This window comes from Elgaria multicarinata, chromosome 7, assembly GCF_023053635.1.
Source record: "Elgaria multicarinata webbii isolate HBS135686 ecotype San Diego chromosome 7, rElgMul1.1.pri, whole genome shotgun sequence".
Classification (NCBI taxonomy): domain Eukaryota; kingdom Metazoa; phylum Chordata; class Lepidosauria; order Squamata; family Anguidae; genus Elgaria; species Elgaria multicarinata.
This window is the reverse complement of record NC_086177.1, coordinates 33688650-33712223: the sequence shown is the minus strand read 5'-3', so window position 1 is coordinate 33712223 and position 23574 is coordinate 33688650. Positions and strand designations below refer to the sequence as shown.

At 41.1% G+C, this 23574-nt stretch overlaps 1 protein-coding gene across 1 annotated transcript in view; it reads left to right on the top strand.

Moving 5' to 3' along the window:
- The window catches only part of LOC134401268 (uncharacterized), a 182981-nt gene extending 175717 nt beyond the window's left edge, over positions 1-7264 (top strand). The window contains exons 17-18 of the mRNA XM_063130017.1: positions 5395-5542; positions 7236-7264. Of these exons, the coding sequence (XP_062986087.1) occupies positions 5395-5542; positions 7236-7264 (177 nt within the window). The remainder of the gene's footprint in view (positions 1-5394; positions 5543-7235) is intronic.
- Positions 7265-23574: the final 16310 nt, after the last annotated feature.

Sequence of the window (23574 nt, the reverse complement as noted above, 5' to 3'; positions counted from 1 at the left end):
CAAGTTCCTCAACCCTAAAAGCCATATACCAAAAACATTCATTTAACCACAACCTCACTGCTGCGTCTTTTCACATTCCCCTCTGTTTCTCCTTTCTCAGCAACCTGCTTTCCCCTTGGTCACTCAGGGCAGGTTCTAGCTCCTTCTCTCCCTTCTCAAGCCTAGTTTGCAATCGCATAGAGTATGTTTGTTACGTTCTGAGATTTTAAGTTTTATGTTTTGCTACCGCACAAAGTTCTTTTTAGGGTTTTTTTTAGCCCTTTCTATGCTGTTCAGCTGGACAATGTAGAAAGATGTTTGTATCCAGGCAGACCTTTAGCATAGAAGCTGGTCTATTGGTGAAGGGTTTTTTTAATTGGTTGGTGCTGTTAAGTTCTTTTTATTGTTGCGTTTTTAATTGTGTTTTTAAGTTATTTGCTTTTATGCTGTGTTTTAATTAAGATTTTGGTTTTAGTCTTGATTTTATTGTGAGCCATCCTGAGCACAGTTTTTTGTTTGTTTGTTTGTTTGTTTGATTTGGCAGAAAAGCAGGATAATAAATAAATTGGGTGACCATATGGAAAGGAGGACAGGGCTCCTGTATCTTTAACAGTTGTATAGAAAAGAGAATTTCAGCAGATGGCGCCTGCTGAAATTCCCTTTTCTATACAACTGTTAAAGATACAGGAGCCCTGTCCTCCTTTCCTCATGGTCTCCATATAAATAAATAAATCCACACATATGCAATGAGCACCTTCTATTCATTATTTTTCTCTTTTCTATTCATCATTATTAATATTTCTTGGCTACATAAACCATTTCAGTTTGGGATGAGAGGAGTTAAGCAAGGGGTTTCATGGGAAATGTAGTTTTGGAGGAGCGATTTGAATGAGAACGTGAGAGAAAGCGAGAGAGATGACGGCTTTAGCTAGACCTAAGGTTTATCCTGGGATCGTCCCGGGGTCGTCCCTGTTCATGTAAATGACACACAGAGGATCCCGGGAGCAGGCAGGGACAACCCCAGGACGATCCCGGGATAAACCTTAGGTCTAGCTAAGGCCGACGTCTCACCAAGCAGGTGTACTGCTGGGGGAGAAGGAGAGTTCCAGTCACCATACCCAAAGAATCATTTTCCAAAAAGTTAATCTTTGTTTTTACATGCAGTCCTTTGTTTTGTACTCATGTTGTGTAAGAGAGGATGGAAAATTATTGAGTTTTATCATTTTAAATGCATTTGGAAGCCATGTTGGAGATATGTTGCTGTCTGTAGAGTGATAACACCAATACAACGATTTTAATCTTGGCTTCTGCTGACTTGAGTTGATTTATTATTAAGGGGGGAAAGATAAGTCACTTTAACTCAACAAGAAATCAGTTTCTTATTAAAGAGTAAGTAAAGCTTGATATTGCACAGAACCCCCCTTTTTTCCCCAACAGCATGATCTTTATCTAGCAAAATAAAAAAAGAAAGAAAAGAAAAACCCAAATCCAAGATAGAACCACTCTAAACACAGAGAAGATGAAAGGGAAATCCTTTCCCCCACCACCACCACAATGGTTTGAAATGAAGCAAGTGCTAATAAGATCAGACAGTTTAGGTAGCTAGCCTATTACTTCGTGAAGCCGTTTACATCCATCCATATGCTGCGAATGATGCTTAAGCTCTCTTGTTCGTCTTGAAAAGTGAATAAAATCATCCGGGCTTATTTGGAATGCAAGATCAGATATGGTATGCTGAGTGACACTTAAAAAGAATGAAGCGGTAACTGTAGCTTATTTTCTGAAACAATCTTGACACTAATGCTAAATTATAGCTTGGAATCATCTAGCATTTTTACCTTTATGAGGAAAGGCTTTTTACATATTTAACATAATTCTAGAGAAAATATACTGGCATTATGTATAAAGATATGTACACTGTAACCAAAGGGCATGTATATTCCCCAGTAGAACACTTTCCGCGACGTTATTGCCATTTGGTGTCATTTCCTAACAAATATAAAATACGATTGGTAAACAAACTAGACTTTAGATTTAAGCTGACAGCTGTTCCTTCAGAAGCAATATTCAGATATTTAATCTTGGGAACATTGAATATTTTGTGGCTGTTTGAGAAAACTGTACTTTGATCAAATGAAGGGGCTGCCTGCTTTTGTGCATTGTTCTTGGATCTGGTAATGACATATAAAACAGCCCTCAAATAACTTACACATTTGCGGCTGGTGAGTGCTCCCTGGGAAAATAAGCAAATTACCTAATGCTTTATTTTGAAAGCAACTCTCACCCTATTTAGATTTGAAAAGTTACTCTGGGTACTAGGAAGAGAAGGCCTTGTGAACAATGCCACTGATTCCACTGACGTTGTGCACATAGAAAGCAAGCCAGATTATATCAGTGATTATATTTGTTCATATGCAGTAAACTCCTAACTTGCATGCTTTCTGCAACAGAACATAGCGGTTTTCACAAGAGCGGCTAGGACTTCCACTACAGTCCAAATTAGATGGCATGGAAGAATATTCGATAACCTAGTGGAATTAATGGACTTGTGCGCAGATTTTTTTAAATGTCCTTTTTAAAATCCACATTCCTAACCACGTTGGCCACATAACCACAGTTCAAACACGTTCACTAACCATTTACTGCAAAAGGGCTAGCGGCCTAACCATGGCTTAGCATGTTGTCTGAACAGGCCCATTCTGACTCAGGATGGACATGTCTGCCACTTTCGCCTCCTCTCAGGGGTTGTCTATATGCAAGGAAAGCCCCAGGGGTGTGTGTGGGTGGGTGGTGGTGGCACTGTATCAATTATACGATGCAGCATCCCCCTCACATTCAGCCTGGGGCTTTCCCTCAAAGCTGCGAAGAAGAAAAGTTGGGGACTTACTCTGACTTTTTTCTCTGGAGCGAGGTGGATACGGTGCATCCGCCATCTATCGTCACTCCGGGCTTGCCATGGAGCATGGCTGGGTGGATGGTGAGTCCTGATTGGTCACCGTCCACCCAGGCAGAGGGCAGGGGATGGGCCTGGGTTTTGTTTATCACTGCGACAACCCGCCACTGCATAGGCAGCCCCCATCTTTCTCATTTTCCCCAGTCCTATCTTCAGTTCATTTCAATTTTTGAGAATTCCTCCAATCTTAATTTTGACCTGTCCCAAACAGTGAGTGTTTTGTCTTTAGATTTTGCCTGAACATTCATAAGCCGTCTTGACCACAGTTCTCCTAATGCATGCATTTTGATGGACCTTTTTTGCCTAATAATTTTTGCAAGTTATTTTCCTAATACAATAGATTTTCGAACATTATTTCTCCCTAATATATGCATTTTCATTGGCAGTTTTTGACTGGAGAACTCTATTGCAAAATTTGGAGACGTGTGAATTTTGAAGAATAAATGACTTTTGGCTTGTATAGTGGTTCAAAAGTCCAAAATTAGGTAAATTCACATTAAAATTTGAATTGAACAAATTTCTTCCATCATCTCTTATTGTGACTCATCCCAAGTACACCTTAGCTATATTTGGGTCCACATTTAGTCATACTTAGAGTAGACCTATTGAAATCTGAGACCTAAGTTAGTCATGAGTAAGCTAAGTCCCATTGACTCCAATAAGTCTATTCTAAGAATGTCTAGATACAGCCCTCTAGTTTAATCCACATTTTTAACATTTACATGCCTGAAATATTTATTTAGAATATCTTATTGCTGTTTCAGGATGATGATAATGATGATGATGATGATGATGATGATGATGATGATGATGATGATAATTAAGTAGCAAAGCAATATTAGTTCAGTTTACCTAAACAAAAATATAACCTTTTCAAAAAGTACCTTCCAGCTACACAGATTGACAAAATGCATCAATTATAAATTTTACTCACTTTTATAATTACACTGTGAAGTGAACTTTTGGGCGCAGTTGATTAATTAAAAGGTTACTGCCATTGAGTCACTTTCAGAAACCAATGGCTTGGGCTTCAATTAATGTAATATTCAGACTTTGTTCAAAATCTTAGCACATCTATATATTTATATTTATACACAGGCAAGAGTTTATTGTATGCAAATTTGCTACAGCAAGTAAACTGGGATGTGATTATTATTTAAATTAGTAACATTTAATTATTATAGTAGTACCTAGTAAATGGAACTACACGGAATATTAATTTAGGTCCTTTTGAGCATGAATTTAGGTCCTTTTGAGACCCATTGATTTCAATAGAGAGTCAGAGAGTGATCCTATGACCCCCCTAGACAGTGCCTGAAGGGTCATAGGATGCTGAAGAATCTCAGAGGGAGAAATCCAAGCAGAGATTTCAGTGGCAAATCATCATTTCCCCCCATTTGTGCTAGTTATGATGTGGCACAACCATTGGTTTATGCTAGCACAACGTCATTGGCATTAGCACTGAAGAACCATTTAAATATTACCCTCTGGGTTGGGAAGGCCTTAGCTGAGACTATTTTAAGAGAAGTTATGGGATTTGCATCTCCTGCATCTCTTTTAAGAGATATTTGGGGAATTTGACCATGCCTGGGTCAACCACTAGAATATTTTACTCCAATCCAGCCTGTTCATTCCTTCCATCTAGATGGTGGATTGACCTTAATTGCTTCTTGTTCTATATGGCCCATCTCTACGCCTTCTACTAATAGATTGGCCACATCCATGAGAGATCTTCTCTATTCTACTTCTGTCTTTATATAGGTAATGAGGATACCAATTATATTTGTCTTGAAATACCACATCAGTCCCTTTCCAGTAGGGCTTGTAGCCCATCATCTAGATGTGAGATGACAATGGATCACAACAGTCATAATTCTAGATGTGAATAGCCCATCTACATTTTATTTGCTATACTCCATGTCTCCCCAAAGCAATAGCATTTTTCTCTTAAAGAATTTATTTTGTGTGGTTCCTAGCCCCCACCTCCCCGACACACACATACCCATGCTGACAACATCCTCCAAGAAGAAGATAGTTGAGTGCAAGAAATACAACCTCGTTCTGCTATATTTATTTAAGAGCTGAAGCAAAAGCCTAGGTGAATTCACCTTTCACATGTACTTAAGTCTTCATTTGCCACTGTATTCGTTTACCACTGTATATGTTATTTGTGGATGCCTTTGTAAAGGCACTCCCTTTAGAGTGTTTTGGCAGGGCTGTTAAAAAAATTGTTACAAAGCACAGGAGCGGAATTCAGCCATGAAGCCCAAATTGTACATCGCTGTGAGTCTGGGTTATTGGCATGACAGTACCAAATTTCACACACAAAAGAGCTGCTAATCTGTAATTTAAACAAACAAAAAAATAAATGCCCAAAGTCTGCTTACTTTTGCTTCTTTTAACTTGATATTGCACTGGACTGTGCCACAGCCAATGAGTCCTGAACACTGTGCTTTTTTCAGGCATTTGGTGACATTAGTGGAATAAATTTTGCAAATGACGAAGTGAGCACGGTCATTCAGGAGCACGTAAGTGAAATGGATCATACACGAGGAGCCTCTTCAGAGATCAAGCTCCGGGAAAGAAAAAAGAATACAGAGAAGTGGGAAGGTATTTTTTTTCCAGTCGCTGCAGCTCTCTTGAAACCATGAAGTAGAGCCATGTGTATGTAAGGGCTTAGCAAAAACCCTTTGCCCTTTGTTTTCCAAGCTATCCCCAGTTTGGAAATATGTCAGGGTATAAGCATAAACAAAGCTGTTTTCCTCCTATAAAGTGGCCACTGTCACTTTAAAGCTGCAATACTTTAAAGCTGCAATACTCTACACACTTACCTGGGGTTCCGAGGGGCTTACCTCTGAGTAGGTATGTTTAGGATTGTAGCACAAAGGAGGAGCTCTGGAGTGCAATCTCTGTCTCTCGCCCTATCATGGCAAAGCACTTGACAAGAGAAGGGAAAGCGATCACCCAGGAGCCCTGCTCTCTTTTGTATCTGGACAAGAGGGCAGGGCTCCTGCAGCATTAACTGTTGTGATGAAGAGGGGATTTCACCAGGTGCTGCCTGCATACAAATGACACCGGCTGAAATTCCCTTTTCTATACAACTGTTAAAAATACAGGAGCCTTGTCATCCTTTCCATATGGTCACCCTATCCTGTGCATTACTCTTACACTCCTGTACAAGGTAAGCCCTATGCATTACTCTGATGTACTCCTTGGGAATCCTTTATAAGCCTTAGGTGCTGAAATTTATTTATTTATTTATTTATTTATTTATTTATTACATTTCTATACCGCCCAATAGCCGGAGCTCTCTGGGCGGTTCACAAAAATTAAAACCATTCAAAATATAAAACAACAGTATAAAACCATAATATAAAATAAAAAGTATAAAATGATTTAGTTTTCTTGCTTGTTAGTGCCCAAATGTCAGGCATTTTGTCTGTCTAGTTCAATATTGCCTTCACTTAATGGCAGTGGCTCTCAAGGGCTTCAGACTGGGCTTTCCCCCAGCCCTCTCTGGGGATATTGGTGAATGAACCTAGGACCATCTACATACAAAAAATATGGTCTACCATTGTGACAAACTGAGAAGCTCCTCAGTTGGAAAACATGTTGAAGCATACATCCGTGGTTCTTTAATATACTCCAAAGAGGGATTCCCACATCCCTTTCCCAGACACAGTTAGGCTTTGTGTGAGAACTTGAGACAAATGTAGAGGGAATCATGTGATGGGTGTATATGCTGGTCCCTAAACACCTTGGGGCCAGCATACCTAGCAGGCCGCCTTCCCTTATATGCACCCGGATGACAACTACGATCCTCAGAGGTGGTCCTGCTGGCCATTCCGAAATGAACGGAATGCCGCCACAAAGAACATTCTCTGTGGCGGCACCCACCCTCTGGAGGACCCTCCCTTGTGCAGTTCAGGAGGTGGAAAACATAACCTCTTTTAAATGCCTCCTGAAAACATACCTTTTCACACCGGCTTTCCCTGGATTTAAACTTAGCTGGTTTTATATTGCGTTTTTAACTTTGAACATTTTAAATTTATGCTTGTTGTATTTTATGGTTTTTGATTGGGCACTGCCCAGAGAACTCTGGCTGATGAGAAGTATAAAAATGTAGTAAATAAATAAATAAATAAATAAATTCACTGCACACAGAGACAGCCAAAAGAGTCAAAACATGTAGAGTAAATTTTACTAGTAAGGATATTAGAAGGTTAAAAAAGTGGGGGGAAGGAAGTGCTGAGTGAGAATCATTATGGTCCAAGCAACTTCATCACTTTCTTTTTATTTTTAGGTGATCGAGTAGTCTCCAGTAAGAGCTAATTAATCAAAAAGCGTGTTTATGCATCTTCATTCATATGATAATCTTCGTCGCAATTGAATAAGACCTTGACTGTGTACATTTGTGACGAATGTTCCATACAGATGACTTCATGCTGTGTCAAAACTGATTAAAATGTCAATATCAGCGTTGATCCAATGTTGAACATATGATTGACTGCAATCCAGATATGCTGTGCTCTGTTTAAGGATTGCAACAAGATAATGTATCTGTAGTGCTTTAAACATCCTGTAATTATAAATGACGAACATGGGCTAATATTTTATATTGCTGCTAGTTTTAAATTGCAGGTCTTGAATTGTTAACTGTTTCTAAGCTAACGATGTGTTAGCTATTTAAATTCATGTGACTATAGTGCTGGCTTTTGAAATGTTTGATGTGCTGTTTTAACTTTGTTTTTGTTTTTAAATGGGCATTGTGTTGAGAGGGGCTTTCCTGTAAAAGTTGTCCTAGACTTATTTTAAATAAACAAATAAACAAATTGTTGTCTGTCGATCGCAAAGGGTCTCTGTTTTAGAATTAATTGCATTGGCTCTTGGAACTGCAGGATGTACTTCAGATTTATCCCGGAGTTATACACAATGTACTAGCAGTGCAGTTGAGCCGCCAAGCAAATACCATACAACCTGGCCTTTTTCTGCTTAATCTTGAGAAAGAAATACTAAGCTTATTCTAAGCATGGGATTCCTCCTGCTGCTCTTACTGCAATGACTACTAGTAAATGATTGGTTCTGCCTGAAGCCCACTAATGGGATAAGGCTGATTAATTTGCTCACAACATAAATAAAAGGGAGCAAAATGAAAACGTTCCAGAACTTGACATTTGGCAAACATTTTTCTAATTTTGTTTTCGAAAGTTGACCTTGGTGGCTACTTTTAAAGGACTTACATTTTATTTTTTATTTTTGTTAATGATGGATTTAAACTTAAAATAAGAAAATTAAGTGTCGACATGCAAATTCAATGTTTTACACTTCCCCCGCACTGATCACGTCAAATAAAAACAATAGCATCCCTATCACAATCAAACCCTGAAATGAAGAGGTTGGGCAAACTGGAGCCACAACTTTGTTACTGAACATTAACTTAATATAAACTTGAAGGCCGAGCATACCTGACCTGAGGGCAGAGGCAGCCGAGCCACTGTCCCACCCCCTGACACACCTTGAGGTGTTGAAGGATGCCCTCCTGAGTCCCCAGATTCTAGGTGGGTGGGCCACCTGGGCTCTGAAAGGGGGTCTTCCACTGCCCCTGGACCCTAGGTGGCAGCTACCAGGAGCCCCCTTTTCATCTTAAAGATGCGCCCTCAAAATTCCTCCACCGTAATGGCCTGCCTGTTGTGAACAATTAACTTAATTAATGCATTTCCACCCCAAGAAGCCAAGTGCACCCCTCCCGCAGCAAATAGTTTGGCTTAGACAAAACAAATGAACACGAATAATCCAAATGAGGCTTTTAGGTAAAAAAAATCCTATTCACCTCCCTCAGGTGACCAGCAGATCCCACACTATCTAATATCCTAGCATGGGCAGGTGGGTGCTAACAAAACACAATTGTGGAGAGAGGGTCACGGGGCTGGCTGATAAGCCCCGCCCCCTGCAGTAGCACCGGGCTCTCTGTGCGTCAGCAAGCAGGCCACAGTGCTGTCTCTTCTAGGGCCGACCGCAATACTGTCCTGCCCACAATGGCTGCTCAACATGAGCATTTGGGTGTAACGAAAATTATGTAATATGTATTTGATGATGATGATGATGATGATGATGATGATTATTATTATTATTATTATTGAAACGTGGAATTAGAAGAATCTGCTTGAGTGGTTTCCACCATCATTTTAAAAATGGCGGTACTGAGGGGAAACGAGAGCCCTGCTGAAAGACTACCCCCATGAAAGTTCCTCTTCTCTCAGCTGACACCACCAGCAGCCATTCCAGCCAAATTGTGACAGAGTCACAGAGTCACAGCTTTCTCCACTGTGGCACCCCGGTTGTGGAATGAGCTCCCCAGAGAGGTCCGCCTGGCGCCTACACTGTACTCCTTTCGTCGCCAGCTGAAGACCTTTTTATTCACTCAGTATTTTAACACTTAATTTTAGCTTGGATTTGAATTGTGCTGTTTTAACTCTGTATTTTAACCTTGTATCAATTTTGCTGTGTGGTTTTATCCTGGTTGTGCTTTTTGTATTGTGTTTTGTATTTGTATTTTTAACTTGTTGGTTGTTTTGTGGTGATTTTGGTTTTTGTGAACCGCCCAGAGGGCTTCGGCTATTGGGCGGTGTAAAAATGTAATAAATAAATAAAAATAAATAAATAGAGTAAGATGAGAGAAGAAGCAGGGCCGTGCCCAGGGCTTGCCCATGACATTTTGCTGCCTGAGGCACAGCATCAAATGCCCCCTGTGACCAAAGTCAACGTGCATAGTACCCAAAGCCAGCCAAGTGAGCAGAAAATCCCACAAAGCACCTCTCCCCTTCCCTGGCAGTAAAAATACAATTAACAGCAAATTAAACAGCTAATGATTTACTGCCCTTTCATTATGACCAAAATCTGCTGTCTGAGGCAAACGTTTCACTCTGCCTAATGGTGGGGCCACCCCTAGCCAAGCCACTAATCCTCCTAAGAGTTGACTTCATGTTCACGTCTTCCCTCCTCATCCTTTTTTCCTTGTGTTTATGTTTTTTACCCCAATTGTAAGCCTGTGAGCAGGATCATCTTATTTAATTGAAAATTTGTAAGCCACTGTGGGAGCTGTCTGATTGAGGAGCAGGATAAAAATACTCTCAATCAATGAGTATAAAACTGAATTGATTCCTAGTTTTATTACTACTCTGTTCTTACAGGAGTTATTTAAATTCAACTGGAATATGACTACTGTTCTTCTCCCACATGGTACAAGAACACCACTGTATTCTACCCTACTGTCAGTGCTGGAATAAGGGCATTCAGGAATGCCAGGTATGGAGGTAAGAAGAGTCCAGCATAATGGAACTGGGGCCAGATGCTGAGCAGGGGAACTATTTAGATCTTGGAAAGACAGACAGGCAGACTAGAAATTGGACAATAAAGCTGGGGTAAGTATAGGCCTTAGAGAGCCTTATAGACAAGACTGCCATCTGGTTGTTGCCTAAGCAATGACCCAGGCCTGACCTGGAACCATTTATAGCCAAAGTGAGGCGACAATGTGGGAGGATAATACAACTGGTCCAGCCTTCTGCCTTCAGGCAGCGGAACACAGATATGGAGATTCTCAGTCCTAGTTAGAGATAGAAGAATCTGCCATTCTTGATCTCTTTGAGGTTCTCCGTATTTCAACTGCCAAGCGCATTCCAACTTGGATCCACATCGGGTTGCAAGCCTCTTTTTTTCTGCATGGGAATTCATATGTATTTCTGTGTGTATATTTCAAAATCTATGCATTTCTTAAGTATACAAATTTCTACTATGCATTTTTCCATTGAGAAAAGCAGCAAATGGGTGCATTTTTTTGCATGCAGATTTGAACAGTACGATAAAATTTTGTTCACATCTCATCCCCTTAAAACTCACTATGAGCCTCAGAGATGTACAGACTCCATATTTAGTCTCAGGAGTTGCTAACTCTTGCATTATTCTTGCATCAAAATACGAACCCAGCACACGTTTATCCATTTCCCTAGTTCTAGTGCCTGTTGCTCCTAACAGCTATGTATAAAGGAGCTCAATTCGGGGAGCAGGAACAGCACCAAAATAATTTAAATGAGAAGAGGAGTCCCAAATTCTTAGGACCCCTGTTTTAGAGCTACCATAGCCTATGATTAATCTCATCCTCATCTTTCCCTTGACTGAAAAATCATTTTTTTTTAAAAAAAAAGTCCAACTAGTGTAGATTTGAATGTAGATTTAGTTCTATCTTATTGTTTCCTAAATCCTGTGTGCATCCTATTGGTTTTCATTGATAAGAAACGTACATAATAAAATTTGGCTCTTAACTTGTACAGATTGTGTTCTTCTCCTCTGCACTTATTAACAACCTCATCCATATCACTTAGTTATAGTCACATAGTAATTGCCTGCCTATGGTGGCATTCCTTTTACAATTTCCTCCTGTATAACTGAATATATGTAGTCATTACTGAAAAGTGTAAATAAGGAGGCCTTTTAGTGGCATAGTTTCCCTAGGTACCCACTGTGCTCTTATTATCTACAACGTACTCCCCCATCTGTAGTTCTAGTCTATTATAGGAGAAAGACATAAGTATGAATTAAAAATTAAAATGCTTGTTGTAGACTGGAGAGTAAGGTCTATTAAAACATATCCAGCAGAAAAACTCCCACTGCACAGAGATGGATTGCAGGGAGCACCAGTTAAAGCAAGCAGATGAAAAATTAGAGATTTTCATCATTCCGTTAAATATAGTGCTAAGTGGTATGCGCTAGCATTAAAAGCAAATTACTTACCACTTCACCAATCACAGCATGGGAGCTTTCTATTGGAAACAGTATTTTCAGGAATGCTCAGGCACTGGTTTTATTAAATAAATCAGCTGGTAACACTGAGGGAGTCAGTGGAAGGAGTAGCAGTATGGAAAAGATGCATGAGGATTATAATCCAAGAAGGAGGGAAGGAGAGTTCCATCCTTACAGGCAACCTAGAAATAATTCAGATAGATAGATAGATAGATAGATAGATAGATAGATAGATAGATAGATAGCCAGACAATAGGAAAGAGCTAATTAATTGACAGTCAGCCAACTCTCATTACTCTTATTTTGAGCTCAGCCACAGAATTCCTAGACAGCAACAACTGTGCCGTACACTGCCTCTGAACCTGAAGGCCCCATATAGCCATCATGACCCATTAGCCATGGATAGAACTCCCCTCCATGAATTTGTTTAATTCACTTTTAAAGATGTCTCAGCTAGTGGTCATCACCACAACTTGGTTAGAGAAAATCATAAGTATGGGGAAAATAAAATGTAACATTGAAGGACCCTAGTGTGATATCTTTGATACTGGGTGGCCCAGTTGCCACTGATTCTGCAGTGTGTGTGTGTGTGTGTGTGTGTGTGTGTGTGTGCAATATACAAGCCCTCCATCCACATACATTGCACTTGTCACAATGACAGGCATTTTTCTAATATGGTAAAAACAACCACAACCACAATGTTCCCCTAAGCTATAAAGAAAACCCTAATGGCTTTAGATCCCTCTGTATGCCACATGAAGAGCACAATCCAGTTGGCCCTCACATCCTCTCCACACACACACACACCACACACACATATGGGTGTTTCTTGTTATTGGTTCCCCCACCCCGCCTCCAAACCTGGACAGCCCTTTCTTGTAAGAAACCAGCTGAACTGAGCCTAAAGTTTTTAGTTTCAAAACACACTGCATTCTACTCCAAATATTTAAACCATTGGTTTTCAAATTGTGTTGTGGGAAACCATGGCATTCCTCAGAAGCTCATCAGAGGTTCATCAATGAGGAGAGCTGTTATGGAGAGTAACCTGCCTTGAACGCCAGTTTATCCCTTATGGTGAATCTTGTCTTGCCGTGTCCAAGTACAGGAGAGTCAGTGGCTCCACTAGTTGTGGACCTTACGGCTAGGGTGGCCACTTGTGAATTGCCAAAAAAAAGAGGACACTGATATGCATAAAATGGGCATGTGCTAGTTTATATGTATAGATGCAAATTTAGAAAGAATTATTAGACTTTAAATAGAAATACAGTCCATCTCATCAAAGTGTGGAAGACTGTGGTCAGGTGATCCATGTGCCTTGCTCAGTCAGCTGTCCAGGTGGGCAATTTCATCTGTGCCTGTGATGCCCACCCCTTCCTGCTCCTGCATTCTTGCACTAGAATCAAAGGACCCAGCTCTGGAACGAGCATCTGGGGTGCTGCTCACTGTCTCTGTGACATGCCACTCTCTTCACAGCAGCTCAGCCCAGCCCAGCCCCCTAAACTTCCACCTCCCCTTTCTCTGCCACCAATTGAACAGGTACCCCACCAAGCTATCTCATAAATAACACCAGTGTGAATAAAATAAAGGTTTATTAACAAGATGTAAGTTGCAGTTGTAAAGCATATTGGTTTCCTCAGGTAAATGAGTGATGGTCACAACAGGCACAAAGTGGAATGGTTTCAATTCAGTGTTCTAAAATGTTTCAAATATTGCTTCAGATTCAACTTCAATTTCAATATCAACCCTGCCTGACCTACACTCCAGGCTACCCTATCACTTGTCCCTCCAAATAATAAAACATGCAGTTCCTACTCTCAAATCTCATCCTGACAGGCCTGAACACCCAAATCTCTCTCTCTCTCTCTCTGCATTTCAGTATCCCCACACACTCAGCTAACTCCTTCCCTTCCCTGCTATCTACCCATCCAGCCATTCCCACCACCAGCCAATCAGCATGCACTCTCACATCCTGGTCACTCACTCCCCATCCCTCTGGGACTACCCTCCTACCCTCCTGGCTCCTGCAGCATAAGTATTTATTTATTTATTTATTTAAAAAGCAACAACAACACCCTAAACATTATTTTAAACAGTAAACATTCTCAACACATTCTAACTACATACATTACAGAATAGGCATGAAACAGCAAAATATCACAGTACCGCTTTCAAATCAGCAGTGATCTACCTGTGGGCTGCTGCTTAGTGCTGTGCTGAAAATTTCTCCCCTGAGAATTTCGACCATTCTCGCTCCCTTTGATAGAAAAGAAATGGCTTTCAAAAAGACATTCACAGGAGAAGAAATTTTGGAAAAATTCTCATGGGTTTGGTTCAGGTTCAGATGGCTGAGGAGTGTGCGTGAGTGTCCCTGTGAGCCCCAGAGGAAACCATGGCAAGCATGGATGCTGGGTGGTAGTGTGGGTAAAGAAATGGCCGTGCCCAAGGGAAAACACGGCAGGTGTGGCAAAGGGAGAGGAATCGTGGTGGGGTAAGAAACTATGGTGGTGGCAGACAGGAGGGCAGCCCAGGTGGGGGGGGGGGCAGGTGCCCCATATGAATGGAGTCTGGGCCACATAACCTGTCCCAGAATCCTGTACAATATACAGAGTGTGGCAACTATACAGGAGTTACGTGATAGACTTGCTGAGAAGTGGGAACTGCAACAGAACGTAGGCTGTTCCTATCCAGGATCCCAGACAGATGGCCAGGCCATTTTGCAGAATATCCTATCTCATTCTCTACTCTCTGAATGTCCATTCCCCTGCTCTGCAATCATCAGCCACGGAGCATGATCAGTCCTCATTTCACTGTTTTGTGGTCATCCCTCCCCCCACCCCGTTGTAACATTTTTCTCTAAAGATGTGGTTTTTTGGGAGTTGTTTTCTATATCTGCAAATCTTGGGATTGTCCTCAAGCCTGCTATTACCTCTCTCTCATTGATGGGTGTGCTGTTTGGGGCTGTCTAAGGACCACACTCAGAGGATGAGCTTAGACAAGGATCCCCGAAGACATCAAGTTTATAAAACATTGCTTTAAACTATTGTGTACATTGGGAGAGGGAGATTTTATTCATTTTTGGGTGTGTGTGTGTGTGTTAAAATTACCATGTAACACTATTATTTTTCTGATGGTTTTTGTCTGCCTCTGCCAGTCCTGTGAATTACACTAATAGGAAATAACGACACAAGGCTGACTTAACTAGACATAATAGGATACCTTAAAAGGTTATTCAGTGGGAATGTGACCAAACCTGGCTACTTGTTAAAGAAACATTTGATGCCCCTGCTCTGCATTGGCTTAACTACCATCATATGCATATAGCTATTTTTTACTTAGAGAGGGTGATGGATATATTCTTCTAGCCATCTTCCACACAAGCTATGGAGATAGCAGAGTTGCTACTGTTCTAAAGACATTCAAGACAAATGCCAAAACTAGACAATGTTTTGTTTTGAGGGAGCATATTTCCCCCCAATTAAATACCTTAACAAGCGTTAAGATATAATAGGTATGCTTCAAACTTCTCCTGAAGTGAACGTTTTCTACCTGGAGCCTTTGAAGGCTGAAGAGGAGAATGGCCTCCCAAGAAATTCTTCTGACTAGAGTAAGACTAGCCAGACACATGCAGGGCTACGTGATCTGCTAATACCAGCATGAATTTAAACTCATTCCCCTATTCCTGAAATGGGAGTTGTGTGTCATTAGGCTGTTACACTTGTAATCATTTGGATTTCCTTTATTGTCTTTATGGGGATGACACCGATTCATTTCCCCTCATCCGCAGACTCAGTTGTGCAATTTCAAAACTGACAAGGGGCTTATCAGAAGTTAATAACTGGCTAGCATAAACCATTTGTTTGATAACACAGAACTGTTCAGTTTGGGTTTCTAGATGCTAATAGGCACAGCTCCTTCTCTGACATTTCATTTAAATGGATGCATGGTTGTCCCTGTCTCTGCAGTTAAATTGTCTGGGTGTTTTGCTTGACTTCAGGTTCTCTCTAAAGCAATGTAATTTTAACTCCTTGGTTGCAGCACAGTTTGCAGCTTTTGTAAATCTTCAAATTCATGTGATGTTCTGTTAAATATTCCCAGGAAAAAGACACATGGATCAGGGCCGGCCCTACCATTAAGCAGAGTGAGTCAGCTGCCTCAGGCAGCAAATGCTGGAATTGGGTGGGCAGTTTCAGCAGCCCCTCCAGCTATTCCTTCTGATTATCCTGGCCATTCTCTCTGTTCAAGGATAGTGCTGTGTCTGCCATGAAACTTGCCCTGTTCTCTTGTAGCCAATGTTGAAGAAAGATTCTACTCACAGTCTGATCAGCTTCCGTACATGGTGGGTTGGGGCATCTTTTGGGGGTTCTATTCAAGCAGAGATCATGTTGTACCAGACGGATAATGTCACACTGCCATGTAGCTGACTGTATTTGGCTGTTTGATGTCACAGAGAGGAAGAAATGATAATTTAAGGAAGCAACAAACTTTCCTGCAAGCAGTGCCAAAAATATAGTTGAAAAAAGGAAGATGTCTTTCAGTGTTGCCAAAAGTGTTTGAGAATAACAGTGAGACATTTTGGCTCAGACCTAGTTGTAACAATAATGTATGTCAGAGCAGATGGAAGCGATCCCAGCTTAACTGTATTTTTAATTTTATTTTATGTAAGCCACCGTAGAGATCTTTCTGCATTAAAAGATGGGACAGAAAACAACCAAATAAATCTTTTATTTAATCTCTCTCCAGCGATAGAATGCCCTCCCTAAAGAGATCCATCAGGCTCCTACTTTAATGTCCTTTTGGCACTGAGCAAAGACCTTTTTTATTCTTACTGGTTCTTAAAATTCTGTATATGTTACCATTGGTCGTTTAAAGGTAGTTTTTAACTTTGTGGAACATTTTTAGAACTTTGCATTGTTTGGGTTGGATCCAGAGTAGAGCTGAACAAAGTTCTGCTTGTGCGGGAGGAAGGGGGTGGGGAGGCAATATACATGATTCCTTCTCCCTCCTGCAGCTTCCTGAAAAGCTGCGGGAGGATCCTCTGGCACAACATGAGAGGCAACATAGGGGGCTGTGGGAGGGAAAAGGGAATTGACAAGGATTGTCTTCTTGCCCTCTTCTTCCAATGGAGAGCCTCCTCTGGGTCACTTCTTATCATGCCCCTGCTGGAAGACTCCTCCTCGTCTTCTAAGAAGCTAGAGCTCCCAGAGATAGATGATGCCATTGAACCATATATATCAGGAGAGTTGGGGGAGCCTGGGCCCTCTAGGGAGAGGACCATGTCTCCATCCCACAGGAAGAGGGGAGCTCTGCTTCAGAAACACAGGCTGAGCAACTTACCTTAAGGGGCAAGTCAGCAGGGTTCCTGTGAGAAGACGTGCCTGACTGCAAGGGAGGCCTCCTCAGGAGAAAGCAACGCTTCATGAGTAGGGCTCTGACCAGAGAGCTCTGATGTAGTGCAGCTGAGCCCTGGGTTAGGGTCAGTAGGCTCCAGTGTTAAAAGCCTTCAATGTCTGCCTAGCCATTGGAAGAATGGCTGGAAACAATGCCATTCTTGCAGCTTCCATGTTTTCTCCTGTGCCTTCCAGATCTTGTCCTGTGATTGATGCTCCATGCTACTCACCCTTGGACGGCTGCTTGACTCTGATTCTTGATTGTGTAATGTAACTGACTCCCTAACTGTGTTTTGACCTCTTCCTGCTATCTTGACCTCTCCTGTCTTAGCCTGACCCCACGTTTCTGACTGCTTGCCTGTGTTTGACCATTTGCCTGTTTCATAACTTTGCTTCTTGGTTAGTCCCTTCACTCTTGTAAGTCCCTTCACTCAGAGTCTGCTTCAGCCTGTTCGCATTCTCCTTCCCTCTTTATTGTTTACTACAACTTATTAGATTGTAAGCCTACGCGGCAGGGTCCTGCTATTTACTGTGTTATCTGTACAGCACCATGTACATTGATGGTGCTATATAAATAAATAATAATAATAATAATAAAATAATAGCCAATCTGGATCCACCCCTTTGTTACTTAAAAAACACAAAGATGACTACACTGGTCCAGGAATAAAAACAAAAAAACAAAATCCAGGGGGGAAATATCCAAAATCCACAATTAGGCAAACAGTTATTAGGACCAATAATAACTGTGCAAGCTTTTGAGTTCTTCTAAGCTCTTCAGCAAGCTAGGTGGTTTATGTGTGGGGATGAAATAGTGCTTGATGCGATTTTAAGCTGATTGTTTTATAGTTGTGTGCCTTTTTTTAAAAAAAAATGTATGTGGATTTTGGGGGTTATAGTATGTTGTCTTGAAAACAATTGTTATAGGACAGTGAACAAATCAGATAAGTAAATCAATAATAACATAAATGGCATCATCTCCAATCTAAGCGTTGTTAAATTACTTATTAAAAGCAGCATATTCAATAATTTTAGCATTTTCTTCTCCTAAAAGCAACTGTTTGGATACTCCTTCCACGCACTTTGCTCTCATTGTTCAAGATTTCCTTGTGCAACAACTTGCTCTTTTCTCTTGCCAGACAAGCCTTCTCCTTTGAAAATACTCACCTTGTTATAAATGTCCGTAGAGCAATTATGCAGAATACCCTGCTAGCTGCAAGATACTAAACTTGATGGAACAATAATAATTCAGTGCAATGTGGCATTTTCTGATTTCCAAGTTAATGCATGTAAGGCAGACAAAACATTGTTACGTTGTAATATTATAGACCAGGACTGACAGCAATTTATACAGAAAGCAGGCAACTGAAATAGGGCAGAAGAAGAATAGCAGAGAGAGAGAGAGAGAGAGAGAGAGAGAGAGAGAGAGAGAGAGAGAGAGAGAGAGAGAGAGATTAGCAAAGGATGCTCATTTGGGGATTGCCGTCTTGTCCCTATGTAAACAAAACATTTTAATATAATTCTGTTGTTATTTCCTTGCTGAATATTTATTGGCTCAGCTTTGGACTCTTCCCAGTGGGAAAATATTCTCATAATCTTTCTCCTTTTTGAGATTAATTAACTCTGAGTAAATACTATTCTATATTTACTACCGTGCAGTTATACCTGCTTAATTAAGATCATGTCAAGTGAATTAGTTAAGGCTTCAGTGCTTTATGGCAACCATTTTCTTCACATGATCAGAGTATCCCACTCCTGCAAAGTATCTTTATGAGTGGAATAATTCCCATTGTTGTTTTCATTTGAGATCAGGAGCAAATTCAGTAACAAACAGTCCAATAGCAATTTGGATTAGAATTCCCTTTCCGCACTTGAATGTCTTTAAGGAAGAAAGAGATGGTACTTCCTTTTGCCAGTCTCCAGACACCTCCACTGTGAAACAAAGGTGTGATTAAGGTGTATTGAAGGATGGATGATCTGGAAACAACAACTTTGAGTGGATTTTGGAAAATTATTTTGATATATGTAAACGATATGATTGGATATTCTATGTAGCTAAGACTTCTGAACATTTTGCTAGGCTATAGATGAGGGATTGGATCCATAAGAACATAAGAAGCACCACGCTGGATCAGACCAAGGGTCCATCTAGTCCAGCACTCTGTTCGCACAGTGGCAAACCAGCCATTGGCCAGGGATTGAACAAGCAGGACATGGTGCAACAGCACCCTCCCATCTATGTTCCCCAGCAACTGGTGCACACATGCTTTTTATACTGTATTTTGTATTTCTGTTTTTAACCTGTTGGTTGTTTTATGATGGTTTTAATTTTTGTGAACCGCCCAGAGAGCTTCGGCTATTGGGCAGGTATAAAAATGTAATAAATAAATAAATAAATAAATAACTGCCTCGAATACTGGAGATAGCACACAACCATCAGGGCTAGTGGCCATCAATAGCCTTCGCCTCCAGGAATTTATCCAACCCCTTTTAAAGCCATCCAAATTGGTGGCCATCACCACATCTTGTGGTAGTGAGTTCCATAATTTAAGTATGCGCTGTGTGAAGAAGTACTTCCTTTTATTTGTCCTGGATCTCCCACCAATCAGCTTCATGGGATGACCCCGGGTTCTAATATTTTGAGAGAGGGAGAAAAATTTCTCCCTATCCACATTCTCCATACCTTGCATAATCTTGTACACCTCTATCATGTCTCCCCTCAGCCTCCTTTTTTCCAAGCTAAACAATCCCAGCTATTGTAACCTTCTCTCATAGGGGAGATGCTCCAGCGCCTTAATCATTTTAGTTGCCCCTTTCTGCACTTTTTCAAGCTCTATAATATCCTTTTTAGGTGTGATGACCAGAACTGTACACAGTATTCTAAGTGTGGTCTCATCATAGATTTGTATAAAGGCAGTATGATACTGGTCATTTTATTCTCAATTCCTTTTCTTATAATGCCTAACATGGAGTTTGCCTTCTTTACAGTGGCCGCACACTGGGTTGACATTTTCATTGAGCTGTTCACCACAATCACAAGATCTCTTTCTTGTTCAGTCACCACCAGCTCAGATCCCATTAGATTATACTTGAAGTTGTTTTTTTTTACCCATCGTGCATCACCTTACACTTGCTTACATTGAACCACATCTGCTACTTGGATGCCCACTCTCCCAGCTTAAAGAGATCCCTTTAGAGCTCTTCACAATCTCTTTTTGTTTTAACAACCTCAAATAATTTGGTGTCGTCGGAAAACTTGGCCACTTCACTGCTCACTCCTAATTTCAGATCATTTATGAGCAAGTTGAAAAGAATTGGTCCCAATATTGATCCCTGTTGGACCCCACTACTACTTCCCTCCATCAAGAGAATTGACCATTTATTCCTACTATGATTTCTTTTCTTTAACCAGTTACTGATCCATAGGAGGACCTCTCCTCTTATTCTGTGACTACTAGGTTTATTCAGGAGTCTTTGATGGGGGACTTTATCAAAAGCTTTTTGGAAGTCCAAGTAAACAATGTCCATCGGATCACTCCTGTCTACATGTCTGCACTTGTGCAAAAGAAAGGGACCTCTTGAGACAGGAAGGTCTCCATTCTCTGGAGTCCTTCTGCCCAATTTGGGGATTCTTGTACCCCATCCAGCAGGATTCCTTGACTCTGTGTGTAGCTTTCTGAGGTGCTGAAGGCATAATTCTGGATCTAACCCAATGTGTATTCCAACCATGTGAATCAAGCAGGAAGTATTTTGACAGAAACCAAAATCCTAATCAGCTCAAAATGATTCTCACCCAGTGTACCCATGGAAAAGAAGCCGTTAGTGCAATCCTAGACATATCTGCTCAGAAGTAGGTTTCACTGATGGGGCTTACTTCCAGAGAAGTGGATGTAGAATTGCATCTTCAATAAAGTTTGGCCAAATCCTCAAAAGTAAGGCCCCTTAAGAGGGACTTTCTCCTAGTTAAGTGGGTATAGGATTTCTTCCATATAGAACTGGTGTTAAGGAAAGTAACACAGAGAAAACTTTGAGAGTCTTTGGACCTTCCTTATTATGTATATGTATCAGAAATTTAAGACGGATACTTATGGATTCAAAGTTATATTAACTGCAGATGTAATCGTATATAATAAATTACACCCACCCACCCAAATAATTACATATAAGTAGGAATAGAAAATAAAGGGTTGGATCGAGGATCTGCCTTCCATGAGAGGAAGGGACTTTTGTGAAAGGAAGGTCCCCTCCACCACTTTTGGGGGATTCCCCCCATCTCACCCCATTTAGCAGGTCTCCTGAATCTCTCTGGATAGCATTTTCAGGGGGCTGGATGGGCTGCCGTAGAAAGGAGGAGCAAGGAAGTCCACTTCCATCAGTGCAGTTGATCCAGCTTAAAAGTGGATACAACCTATTGACTAGTTTATTGATATTTATCTTTATATCTTACTTTTTTTGTAGGTTATGTCTTTAAAAAAAATCACATGTTTATAAAGTTCATTTTTTTTAAAAAAAATTGAATTTACAAAATACTGGAACACACTACTTTGTTCTTTTACCAAAACACCTAGATAGTCCTGCCTCTCTTTCTCAAATCCATCCTCAAAAGGGGGAAAGCTTAAAAAATAAAGGTTTTTCTAAAGGTCTAAAAGTCCCGTGCTTGCTTGCAGCATGAAGCACTTTGCCAAGATGCCTTCAGCCCAACAGCAGTTCCTGAATTCTCAGGAGACCACATGAGGTAACGTGGTCTCCTGGGCATCCCAGGAAGCAAGGCTGGGCTGAAAGCCTCTTGTGTTAAGAATCTCGCAATGCTGCAAAAGCACGCAGGGCATTTTATAGGAAACAAACAAACATAGAAAGAAGACCTGTCATCCACCTCCTCATTAAGATGTTTACATACTCACTCTGCAACTTGTCGAATGATGCTAGTTGTATACCTAAAACAGGATAACAGTGAGAAGAATTACTGGCAGAAATCACAAGAGAATTTCCAGGTAGGATTTGCTTGCTTCTTGAAAAGTCAGGATTAAAAGTATTTTTCATTATGCATAAGAGATAATTTAAGTATGTTATCTCTTTGGAAGTCTATATGGATCCTGTAAAATTCATTCATTTATCCATGCAATATATACTGGCCTGGATGCTAATGATGCTCAGTTAGTGGGGATGTACCCTGGCAGAGTTCCACTCACAGGACAATCCTACGAGCAGAAGCAAAGGAGGCTTTTGTGAAAGGAAGGTCCCCTCCACCCCTTTTGGGGGATTCCCCCCATCTCACACCATTCAGCAACTTTATCTTATTCCCCCTCCTCTCTGGAGACCCTTTGTGCCACCCGTTCCCCACAAATCTGCTCTGGAGAGCTGCCCTCTTCCTCTGTGTCCTAACTAAATGTGAGGCCCAGGAGAAGACTGTAACACACATTCACAGACTCTTCTGGATTATGGCCGTTTCTACACCTGCCTTTTTTCCAGGGATCGTCGCTGGATCATCCCTGTACATGCAATTGACACACAAGGGATCCTGGGAGCAGACAGTGATGATCCCTCCATTTCCCTGGGATAATCCTTAGGTGTAGAAAGGGCCTATGTCAGGCAAAAAAGGAGCAATATCAGGACCTTGGACAGCACACTGCAAGTAGTGCAATTACCATAAGGAGCTGTTGTCGCAGCAAAGGAGTGCAGTCAACCGAGCGCTTAAGAAGCCTGGAAGAATCTGGTCTTTCAGTGGCTCTGCCCCTGCTGGATACGGAGTTCTTAAAGCTCCAGTCTCTTTTTCTTCAGTCTCATGGTCCTGCATTCCTGGGGGTCAGGAGAAGCTGCAATGGAGTTATCCTGAGACAGATAGTGGAAGTGCTATATCTTCAGGCTGAGATGATATAAAAGAGAATGCTGAGGGCTCCCCTTAAGTGGGGACCTGTGACCTGTCTGAATCTGAGTCATCTTTGGAGTAATGTGGAGCCTTAGAACCAAGGAACAGTGTAGGAGGGAGAAGGGGAAATTGGCAAAAATTGCTCCCTCCCACATATCTCCACCAGTCATGTGCTGGATTGTGGTTCCTTTCCATGAACAGAAGGAGCCCTTCCACTCATTGGCATATCGTTAGGATCCAAACCATTGTCCCTGTACCAGTTTGCTGATTTAACTACGTACTCAGAAAGCTTATCTTACAGAAATATGATTAACAGCATGAATAATCACTGGTTACAAGTAAATAACACAGACCGATACTTTAATTAAGGAAGCAACATGGGGTCATTAGAAGGTTTTGGTCTCTGCCCCCGATCTTGCAGAAAATATAGTTCTCTAAGCCACCATTGTGAAGGGGCGATAAAATATCACAAGTAGACTCACATTAAGCTGGATAATATGCAGGCTGCTTGATTTGTATTGAATATGTGTCTGGTGGCTGAAACCACTGTAATGAACTTGCCCACAAATCACAGCTTAATGGGAATCTACTTA